At 37.0% G+C, this 12,576-nt stretch overlaps 1 protein-coding gene across 1 annotated transcript; it reads right to left on the bottom strand.

Annotated features, from left to right (window-relative positions):
• Window positions 1–8,654: 8,654 nt before the first annotated feature.
• PYGO1 (pygopus family PHD finger 1) lies at window positions 8,655–12,032 on the bottom strand (the record flags this gene model as incomplete). Its single annotated transcript, XM_009575016.1, has 2 exons — window positions 8,655–10,174; window positions 11,947–12,032. Coding segments are annotated over 2 exons (1,208 nt in total), but the record flags the coding sequence as incomplete, so codon positions are not given.
• Window positions 12,033–12,576: the final 544 nt, after the last annotated feature.

The following is a 12,576-nucleotide window of genomic DNA, read 5'->3' as shown; positions in this document are numbered from 1 at the left end:
GCGGGCTGCCAGCGACGGGCGGAGCGGTGCCGGCCGCCCGAGCCAGCGGGCGAAGTGCTCTTCCTGCGGGTCCTGCGCACCTTTAAAACAACCAAAGCGGTCCCTGGGCTCAGAGGAATCCTGCGGGAAGTGGAGCAAAAGTACGGAACCTTTGACTTTCTAAAGCTTAGCGAGATAGCTGATAGAAATCCTACTGTAGATACTGGCCCACCGACTTACCAAGACACGGGGAACGCAAGGCGCTGTTCTGGCTTTCATCACTCACACCTAAGCAGAGTAGGAAGGAATGCAGCTCTTACTATCCAAACACGTTTCCATAAAGAGACAAACCGGTATTAGTCTGAGAATTTCTGGTAAAAACTATTAAAAGCTGAGGAGTGATTTAGCAATACATTGAAACTTCCAGATGTCCTCTAAAAATAATTAGGTCATACTGGCCGCTCCATGCTATTGCCTCGCAATATTGTCTGTTTTGCTGTCTTTGCCAAAAACGCAGGAGGTAATTTGCACAATGTTGCTCAAACTTCCTCAAACAAACAGTAACACTGTATCTGCCAAAATAAAGTCTAGTATATAGAAAGCAACTGCTTCTGGGGAATATGGCTTGAAGGGCAAGCCAAACACATTTGGATAAACATTCAGGTATATTTAAGTTCCTCAAAAGTATACAATTACTTAGAACTATTTGGTAAAATCCACAACCAAAAAGTCTAGTTTTCCCCCTTTCCTTTCTTTTAAAATATGACCAAGAAAAATTGAGTTTAACATTGCACACATTAGCTAAGATTTCTGACACGTTATCACTAAAGACTTAATTTTTATGTTCTATTATCTATATTCCAAAGCAATGTTCAAATGGTAGTGGTTACTATTAAGTAGTATGTATATATAAGCAGATATCACAGAGGTTTAAAACTTTTTCAGAACAAGAAATCCATTGTAATTGATATGATTTCTGGGTTATTCTCCACCCTCACTCACCCACATCAGTATCATCTGGATGAATGCTTGCATGGACTGGAATCTGAGAACTCCATTAAATTCCTCATTCCAAGAGCATTCAAAAGTACAAGAGGAAAGAGATTTAACTGAAAGTCAAAATGCTTTACGTATTTTTGGCACATGTGACTGTTGGGTTTTGTTTTTTTTTTTTAAACCTTGCATGATACGTATTTTCACTTACGGTAAGCTCTGCACCATGGCATAAAGAGCTTTGCTGTCATCTGCAGCAGATGAGACTTCTGAGGTTTATAGTTCTGAACCTAGACTTAAACCATGACGTCTCCATAAACAGACTGCTATCAGTCTAAGAAACTGTAAGAGAAAATAAATAAGTAAATAAAAGCTAAGGGAAGATTCTCCCTGCGAGAACAAAACTCCTCCTGTTTGTTTTAAACCTGTCTCGTTACCTTTACTTAATACCTCTTAGTTGTCTGTATTGCAAGACAAACTTCAGGCAAGTGCAGACAAGGATGAAACAAGGAAGTTCTAAACATCCCTTCTATGCCATTCAGGTTTTTATAGACCTTCCTCCACTCTAAGAGACGTTCTTTTTTTCCTAAAAAGACTCTTAGCTTACTTACATTGCTTTTACATAGCTTTATCTTCCTTGCTGACCTCCAAAGCTTTCCCAGTTCTACTATGTTGAAAATGGAAAGGCCAAAACTGCACACAGTAGTCAAAATCCTATTTGCCTACTTCCTAGATGAAGTAATGGAAGAGTTGAGGGTTAGAAGGGATAGTGTTTTGTTTTAAATCAAGGTGTTCCAATAGCAGTATCGTCTAGAATGATTATAATGTAATAGTAACTCAAAATCTCTTACCACTCCAGAATGCAGCTGTAGTCATCCAGAATCCTTCAGTTTGGAGACTTTATTCATGGACAATAAAAGTCTTAGATTTGTTGAGTGCTGGTCTTCTGCCTTGGTCATGCAGGTGTCATTTTTAGTTTAATCACAGAGAATATACTGAAATGAAGCAGCTTATTATTTATTCCTGCCAGAAAGAACGTACTATGTATACATACTTTACAAGACAGGACATAGTTATGGTTACCTGTATTTGGTGTTCTCAAGTTACAAAAAAAAAGCTCCAATACATTAACAAAAAAGGCTATTTACCTAAAAGTTAGATCTCCAATGCAAAGCTATGTATTTCACTCATAGAAGACACAGTAAATGTCACTTACACATTTCTAAGTCAAAGTAGCAGATTTAGCTGCTAAAAGACACAAAAGGGACTCAGCAAGGTCTTGGATCAACCTTAAAAGTCTTGTATTGATGCGTATCTGCAGAACCACCACCTATATCATACACATACCACATTGCTAGCTTACTTGGACAAATGACTGAGCTCTCATTATGACACTTTTGCAAAATAAACCAAAAGACAGGTCCATTCAGGATCTTTCTTCTGTTGGCACTAACTTATCAGTCAAAAGTGGAAGAAACTTTGTAGTGAAAGGAGATAAATTTTCCCTGGAAAACTTTATTCTTAAATTCCCACCTTCTGTGCTATGAAGGATGGAGATTTATATTCCAGTCAAATCCTAATAATATTACTAATACTCTGGACCTTCCAGTTGCCAATACATACATCTCCAGGGGTTATTTCACTTCTAATGGCTTCAGAGGCTTTAATACACGGGGAAAAAAATCCTTTAAATAGTTTACATATTCTTATCTTTAATTTAATAAATAACCTTTTTTTCTCCCATCCTTTCTAAATTCTCTCTCATTTCTCTCATCCCTCCATATTTTTTAAGAAGAGCAGGAACATTTTGTGAGATGCTATTTATTCTAACAAAGTGTTTTGCATGTGTGGCTTGGGACAACCTGTATCAGCTGCTTTTAAAGATTATTGGTGAGGTACTGATTTGGTATGTGTTAGTTCTGATATTTCAACAAACAGCAATAGCTTAGTAATAATTTTATAAAATAGAATAAGTAATTCTTTGCATAAGCTTTTCCCAAATGCAGAAAGCTCTACAAAAAAAAAAAAAAAAATCTATTCAGCCAAATGTGCAAGACCTCTTCTAATCTGCTTTGAAGTTACTTCAGATTAATGCCTTTACAGAACAGCGGACCTCTGCAAGAGAGGCAGGAGCTGTCTTTTCTGATCAATATGACCTCATACTGTTTCTTGCAGGATTATGCCTAATCCAAATGCGTTCTCACAGGCAAAACATTAGAAGAGTTAATCTAGGCATTACTTCATCTTTATAAAATCAACAGGCAACTTCCCCGCAAAAATTATCTTTATTTTAAAAGAAACTGAAACCAAACAACAGAAAGCAACAAAGTTACATACAGTGCTGGACAAAATCTACCATATACATTTTCCAAGAATGCTTGAATCAGATTCTGATATATGTTCTTCTAAAAGGTAAAATATCACATCATTATTAACAAAAAAATTAAATGTCAACAATCTTAATCAGCTTATATTTTGCACTGTTTGGATGGCAGTAGATTGGTAACTTGCCTTTTTCAACTCATCTTTAACACTGAAAGGAGAATGTGGACAAAAAAATTCCAAGTCAGAGGCCTTAAAGAACACAGTGTCTGCTCTAAAGGCCATACAGCCATATAAAAAAAACCTTGGAGGAGAGACTGTCTTTTAAGTAAAAATCCCTCAACAACTCCATATTATTTCACATTTCAGAAAAAACTATCAAGAAAGGCAAAAGAAAAAAAAAAAGAAATATATTAAAAGCTTGCCCTCCTTAAGTTATATGGAAGTTCAGATTTAGACCATCCTTTAGAAGATGAGATGACTCCAATCCCAAACTGTCTCCAATACAGCAATTCCTGAATTACAGTGCACAAACCTCCAAGTGAAAAGGTGGAGTTGGATCAAAAATTATTTTAAGACAGAGTTTGTTTGAACATGAAAAGGAAAATTAATCATGTATGGCAAACAATACAAAAATAGGAATTCCCTATGATATTGGAATAAGCCATTTCTGAACCAGGAAACTAAGGGCGACATTGAATACTTTAAGCTATAGGCAGCACCTCTAAGGAGCTGAACACCATTCAGAATTAATTACCGCAGAACGGATGACTCGCAACACTAGGGCACTAAAGGGACCCTTCATTTCCATATAAAGCATAAGCCAACAAGAAATCAGGAGTTCCATACAAAGAAGTGAATGTGCGTAACTCAAGATGTAGTGTAGGATAGTTATATTGCCTTAAGAGTTCTGCTAAGTACACTTAATTTTCCAATTTTAAGGAAGAGTCTATTCTAATATAGAAAGCTTCAGACAAAAGTTAGTAATTGCAGAAGAACTTTAAAATACACCCAGTTCTACATCCTCCTGCATATATCTAATCACATCCAACAGATAAAAAAATTACATGTTTTGTAAACCAAGTAAAGAGTGTTAGAATAGAATTTTCACACCCATGAGCTTATTACCAAATGTTCACCCATTTGTCAGTGGACAATATTAAGAAACTCATACTAACGGTTATGGCAACAAGATGACAATGCACGTAAGTGCTGCGTGTTCTGAAAGGTAGTCAGTTTTAATTACCATGAATTGCTACCATCTATCACACCTCATTCTATGCAAGATACCATGCCAGCTACCAATCCATAAACAATAATTTTTCACATACTTCATAGAGTAGCTTAAAACACATCGTGATATGAAATAATTTGTATTACATAGTAATTTAATCCCTGGCCACAGGGTTAATGTTGGACAAAGTCTGGAAACTTTCTTCCAATTTGAATTACATACATTAACTTTGCCACACACCACAGCACTAATGCATGTATTACTTCAGACATGCTCTAATTTAAAATCTAAACAAAAAAGTTGTTGCAAAAATACATGTCACCAATGTGGAACACATTCAAGATTGTATAAAAAGTACTGAACTGATATCCCAAAACAGGTATATTTAAGCAGTACATAAGGAAAGATTAGTTTTAATATGAAACAGTCATTTAAGTCACATACAACATGATAAGAAGCATGACTTCCTTTTTTAAAAATGTTACACCAATACTTTAACTGCCAGGCAATGTTTATTTATAAAATGAAAGGGATATATTTAATGCAGATGTGTTATCGTACTAAGTTGAAATAAAGACAAACGTTAAAAAGGTGCTACATTTGAACACCATGGATTTTGTAAAAATCTCAAACCATAAAAAGCATTTCACTTGCAAATATCATAGGCCCTGAACTGCAAACACTTTGAAATGTTCTTGACTGTGTGCGTGCAGTTCCACTGACTTCGTTAATTCTCACACGCTTGAAGTTAAGCCTGACAAATGTGATTACAAAACTGGTTCTTAGATGAAAAACTTCAGAGGTTACAAAGTATATTCTTCTTTGAGCAGCCCCCAAAATTATATTTTTGATTTAAATACAGCAAACTTTATTACTTTCTTCTAGTCTCTTTCGTCTGAAGATCTCAAATAATAACTAGGCCTCTAAACACCCTTGGGAAGTAAGCGTTAGTCCAATCTTCTGAAGGAAGAGATCGAGGCACAAACAGTTAACCTGCTTGTCTCAAGTTGTAGAAGGGATCAGTAAAACAGCCAGGAACAGGATTTTTGATATCTACCCGCTAGCCTATATGCATGCTATTGTCACTTACCCTGACACCAATAAAACAAGTACTTTAAAAAGCAAATTACATATTTTCTATTTAAAACTGGTATCTGGCAAAAAACCTAAGTATTAAGGACAGTTCAATCCAGTTTATACCTATTTATTTCAGCGGGGGGGGGGTGGGGTGGTGGGGAGAAACAACAAACACCAACATTTTAGGCAATATAGGCTGCATTTCTGACCATGACAAGGAGCTTTTTAAAAAGGACACAGGCATTTCCCACAAAAACATTAAGGTTTGTAAGATTTACAAAATCTTTGCAATATTTTTGGTGTGCAGCACCAGTACGGTCTAAATCACTAGTAATGAAAGAAGCACATGATAGTTCAATACAAATTGTTTCATGTAGAGTATTACAAAAAACCTCACCTACTCTAACCAACCCTCCCTCCCACCCTCCCTTCTATAACTAATTTCTAATTCTAACCAGCTGACATTTTCCTAGTACCTTACTAACAAAACATGATTGTTGTTTTTCCTGTGCATACTTGAACTTCTACTAGTCAATACATGCAGAGAAAAACAAAGTATAACCCTCTGTCTAGATAAAGAGTCCAGGTATGCCAAGAGCGTATCAGCAGGGTGCATATTGGCTGGGTGACTTTTGGAGATTCTAATCAGTCATATCTCTATGATCAATGTGATAACAAGTTTGGTTTTGTTGTTCATTTGTTTTTATTTGATATAATTTGCATTTGCTAATGCCTTGAGTTTGTAGGTTAATAAACGCAGAAAGTTTACTGGGTTACCCAACATAGTACCAGTTTAGAAAAACTGAAATAAATTGTTAGAGTAAGTTTCACAAATACACAATTTAAGGCCCTATAAAATGATACTCCAGTTGATTTTAAGTGTGTAAGAACACTATATTTAAATTCTAATGTCTTGCTAGCTAATATAGAAAACACTTGCCTAACTTCATGTAAGGTTGAGGAAGAGATTAAGGAATACATGGCTATTTTAAATACAATGTCTGCTCCAAAATGTTAAATTGGACTTCTGAGAACAAATGTCCCAAACATCTTCTCACAACAGGAATGGGGTGTGGGAGTGGGAAAGGTATTGTGAACAGCACGCTTGGGTAACAATATCATCATTGGAGCTTTTGTTGAATTTTCACTGAGCAAAATTTTTTATTTCATTTACATTGCTGTAGGTCTGAGCCAGCTCCACTACCTTCACAGTGCAAACTGTTGCAGAGATTAAACTGATTCCCAGAGGAACAACTCTATCTAAACAAGGTTTGGTTTAATTTCTACTTTAGATACCAAAAGCAAATTCTAACAGTCAGTCAGTCATTAGGAAAACTACTGAAGAATAAGTCTCTCTAACAGAGATTGTTGCTTGGTTGTTTTTTTTGTTGTTTTTAAATATCACACCTCTAACAAAACAAGATTAAGTTTAGTCTCTGTACTAAATAAAGCAAATAGTGATGAAAACAGAAGCCCTGGATCTGCCTTACACTTTCTTTACATCTCCATACAGGAAATCCTCAAGATATAAATTGTGTCATTTACATTTTAGACACTATTTCCTTTTTCCTGATGAGAGACAAGACAAAAAAGGAGGGCAATACTGCACTTCTCCAGTTAAAAGAGTATATAAAACTTACCACTTTTAAAATAAAACAAGGACATTTATGTAGATCTGCACAGTATCTTCCAGGAAAGTACCACAGTAGAGCCCATTTAAAATCAAACACAATGGTGAACTATCAAACAGGCCTTACTTTTCACTCATTAGCATAGCTTACCATAAAAAGTACCTCTTTATATAGATGACTATATTCAGTATAGGCTCCTACATCACTCACCACCACAGACCTGAACAATTTATCACATTAAGGAACGTGACTAGTACCTGTAATGCTTGACATATGATTTAACTGCTGACTGTTTAAAAACTAGAAGTTTCCAGCACAGTGGTGAATATTAAAAGCAGAGTCTGTTACTACAGTGTCACCTTTTATTAAGTTAAAACTTCTCTCTACAGAAACACTCATTTTCAGTTGCATGTGCAACTTTATCACACTGCTAAGGCTGAAGTCTTCAAGGCTAGATGTTTCCCCACATTAAAAAAAAAAGGGGGGGGGGGATTTTTAAGATCAAGAATAAGATCAAATTACCCATATTAAAATAGAATTCTTAGCATCACACATGAAGCTCTAGTGCCATTCATACTTGTCAGTAGGATATCAAGTTTAGCAAAGAAGCTAAACTTCTGGTTACTTGCTCCTGATGCGAGCTAAACTAATCTGATATGAAAGCTGTATTTTTCTTCACCCTAGATTTCCCACCCCCTCACTGCAAGACTGGCTGAGGCAGTCACGGGAATTCAGTTTTAAGACTTTGCTGGCCAAATTAGCTGGCAATTCAGAGCCTGTGCTGAGCCCACTCCATTGCTTTGCAGCCTCCTTCATGCCAAGTGGACTGCGTAAGCTCAGGACGACCGAGCAGGCTCTAGCTGAAAGCCCTACAAGACAGGCAGGACTTTCCCTGCACTAGTTCATTCACAATTCTCAGGCAGCACTGAGGCAGGAGACTAGAACCATCAACGAGAAAGGATGAGAGAGAGGTGCATGATTGCACAACCATGACAGATGCAGAGACTGTACCCTAATGTATGTCCTTAAGATAAATGAATTAAGGTTATATATGCAACCCTAGTTTTGGTATTCTCTAGATTTAAAGCACTGGACTTCATAAACTTCATGTGTTCTTTTCCCAATGTAATCATATTTTATAACTATTTCCAAATACTGCAAGACCTAGCAAGAGTCTTCAGCAAGTAAGTATTTGCTGAGAAGTCAAAAGAGATCATTGTCTTTTCAAGGAAACACAAATGTGTAAGAGTTAGCAGGTTTCATTGTGTTACTAAGCATGAAGTCATTGATTTTTGAATAGTATGTTAATGTTTTACTTCAAAAATAGGAAAAAGCACATACGAAATTCTCTGTATTTACCCTAAAATAAAAACTATAGTACTGCACATTCCTCCATGTCATCTCCACTCTATTCAGAGAAACAAAGTGTAATAAGTACTTGCAAATATAGTACCATCAAAACCGAGCACTAAATGCTAGTATTAGTTAATACATTAACAGTAGCAAATTAGGGGCTATTCATACAGGCACATTTTTGCCTTCAATAAAATTGTAAAAGCACATCCTACTTCTGATCAGTTGCAGTTATGTTTTACAATTTAATCAGAAACAAAAAAAATACTCCATCCTGTAAAACATTTGCACACATAAAACTAAGAGTACAAAAGCTGAGATGGAAGTTTATGAATGAAAAGAGATTAGGGAAAAAAAGATGACAGAAACCAAACACAACTGATTGTCTGCAGAAAGTGAAGTACCCAATTTGTAACCAAATCTTCATAGCAAGTATTTCAACCACTACCACCAATTCACGTTGTTAGCCATCCGTATTCAATGCAGGTGGTCCTGCAGTCTCTCTTGTACGCATTAACTGGACATCTTTGTCAGCCATGCAAGTATCACAGCCCCATACTGCTGATGCTTCTGCTGTAAGAAGGCCATAAGCTGACTCAGTCATGCCTGTACAGATCCGATGAAACCATTTTTGACAAGAGGCTTCACACAGGATGGCATCCTGGTCATCATTAACTTCATGTGTACAAATTCCACATGGATAGACGGGTTCAGAGGACGAGTGACCATGACGACTGGGATGAAGGGGTGTTTTGCTGCTCTTTTCAGAGTTGCATCCTTCAGCAGAACCTCGAGGCTGGCGGGACTTACTCTGAGTCCCATTTGAATGACCAGCATTAGTGTTATCAGCACTATTAGAATGGCTATTATCCTGATTTACCACATTGTTTCGAGTAACATTTTTCAGGTCACTGTTACCTTGACTCACAATGTCCTCTGTCCTGTGATGATGCTGATGAGCAGCAGTGTTCTGGCTGGATGCTTTGCTCGCACCTTGACTAAAGTCTTGCTTTTGTGCTGATGATTTTGTCTGGTTGTATGTGTTTGGTGGAGCAACAAAAGAATGGTTTGACTCTAGCTGAGAATTTGGGAAATTTGGATTGTTTCCAGGACCAAAGTTAGATGGCACGTCAGGGTGAGGTATCTGACCAGAATGGCCAAAGTTCTCACCAGGATTTGGTCTGAAATGCTGACCAGGCATATTGACATTTTGATTTATCTGACCACTACTGTAAGGTGGTTGATTCCCAAAACCTGGGTTATCATGTGGACCAAAGCTGAAAGAGTGGGGTCGACTAAAACCCATTCCCACAGGGTTTTGAGGAAGGGGATGTGGTTGGTTTCTGAGGGAGTAAGAACCACCATATGGCGAGGATACTCTGGGCAGCATGTGAGGTGGCATTCTGAAAGTGTTATAGCCTCCAAAGCCAGGATAACCAGGATTACTAAAATATGGATTTCCTGAAGGAAGTGGTTTATAAGACACAGTATTATAGTTGTCATCAAATGGATTTGCAGCTACAAGGTGGTCAGAGCTTGGATTCGGCGGTGGAGCATATTCAGATGGAGGAGGAAATGATGATCCCTAAAAATATTTTAAATACAACATTTAAATTAGTTTCAGTATTTCCCTGCAAGACAGATCAACCACAAAGGTCCTGGATTAGCAGCACTACTGCTAAAAGAACTGTTCAGCTGTTGTGTAAAGCTCACACACTGTACCCTGCCAGGCTGTCTGAAATTTCAGTAGAGAGGCAAGAGAGGAGTTTGGGCTCCAGATAACATGGTGTTTTATAGTAATCTCAGTGTTTTAAAAATCGTGCGTTTGTACAACCATGCTTCTGAAAATACTACTTGATATGTGACTTCTATTTCTTAATCTTTTACATAAGAAAAGCAACAATACAGAAAGCCATGTGTCACTTAAACACATGCACAAAATATTTCCCTATGTTGAAGAGCAGATTTGAAGCATTTCTTTAGTTTCATTTAGGGTTCATTTTACTGAATATACATCTCTTAAGACACCCCACTTCTATGAGGATATACTAACCTAATGTTACTATAACCCTAAAAAAGGTATATAGAATATAGGAGTCTGCATATAGGAATTTTCTATATTCTGTGTACCAAACAGAGGTGTCCCTTATGAGCATTCAGTGATTGTGCACAGTCTGCAAAGCATGGTCAGTAGGTATATAATACAAGGATTTCTGGTTACAGAGCATAATCAAGTGTTTAATGGAGCCCAGAGGCTGTTTAAATGTCATCAGAATGGCTATACAATTGAATTTCATTCTAGACTGGCCTGTGGGGAACATCTAGCTGGTTCACCCTCACACTAACTGCTCACAGAAAGCATTTCCTCCTAAATACTAATAAACTGAGACTGAATGTGGTTTTTTTTTTTCCCACAAAAATTTCTGCTGTGCTGCAAATTTTGAACCTGGTAAGAAGAGAGGAGACTAAACTGCATGCCCTCCACAGTTATCACCATTCCAGAACACAAGGAAAGCTCCACCAAGAAAGAGGTCTGAAACCCCTAAATTAACCAAATATTTCTCAGAGCAGGTTTCACCATGACTACTTTAAAACAAAACAAAAATTAAGAAAACAGATCCACATCTCAGTGGAATCCGGATAGGCCTAACAGAAAGTGATTGTTTGACCTACATAAATAAAATTACTCTCACTGGGCGGTACCAAATTAACAGATACTCTCACTCAAAGCTGAATGAACACACAAAGGAAAAATCTGCACTACAGATATCTAATTGCTTGAGATGTTTTGTATTCAGGCTTCCTTTTCTGGAAACAGAAACTGTGAAGAAATGCCAAATTGCAGGGATTCACTGGAAAGGAACCGAACCTGCCTCACAGCTTTTGCTTGAAAATCACTTGGGGAATATGCCAAGCGTTTGGTCAAAGCATTAACAAACTGTACTGATCCATTAGCCCACAAACCTACACATACAGGAATAAAAGTAAGAAGAAAAGTAGTCTCATGGCAACCACTCATGCTGTACAGATTTCTACTAATGGCTACAAAGTCATTAAAAGAAAGTCTGTCTCAGAATCAAATCCATATGGTAAAATACAAGTTGCAGTCTCACTGTTGCAGTCTCACTGTGCTCCTCTCTTTATAGGTCTTTGGAAACCTATAGAGATTAAAATAACTTCAGTGAGAATAACTAGTATTATGAAGATTTCAACTTCACAGTATAACTGAAATATTTTGTATGTAACTGCTATTTGTGAGAATAGACTGATACTCTCAACAATGCGAGATAGTCATACCATCAAACAACATCTGAGTCACTATTTATTAAGAAATAAAAAGAAACAAAGGGAATTTACCTGTGTATTTGCTTTGCGCTTTTTCTTATCAGGGCTTCCAAGTTGTACTCCTGGTCCTCCTAACCCATCCAATCCACTGTCACCACCTACAAAATTTCAATCAATACAATACTGCATTAGTTTTCTTACAGACTGTATTTTAAGTTTGCCTCTGTCTGTTATAGCAACAGATATCTGTTACAAATACTGAACTTGCATTAAGTCTGGTGTCTTACATTGCAAGTCCTTAAGGAGCAAACATCTGGAGGTAAAAGTTATCATACCTCGTATACAGCTATCTTACTCTATTACCAATTTAATGTCCAATTCATGCTCATTACAGTTGGAATAAACATTTCCATTTATTTTATGTTTATCTGTCCCTTGGTTCTTAACATCTCCACTTCACCAGTTAGAAATACTTCTTGTTAGCATAATGCATAAAACTTTCAAAAGAACTGCTTAACACCATGCCTAAGATTTACCTCCTATTTAACTTACACAGACATAGCATTTATCAAACTCACTGTACCAATATACAGCAGTAGGTTACAATATGCCATGAAGGAAAAAGCAAACAGTAGTAGATCCATGACTGAAAACCACTGAAAACCTGCCATGTTGTTTAAACAGATCTCCAGTTTATCAGAT

The sequence above is a fragment of the Fulmarus glacialis genome, unplaced genomic scaffold (assembly GCF_000690835.1).
Source record: "Fulmarus glacialis isolate BGI_N327 unplaced genomic scaffold, ASM69083v1 scaffold47183, whole genome shotgun sequence".
NCBI lineage: Eukaryota > Metazoa > Chordata > Aves > Procellariiformes > Procellariidae > Fulmarus > Fulmarus glacialis.
Note: the sequence above shows the minus strand (reverse complement) of the source record. Positions and strands in the feature narration are given on the sequence as shown.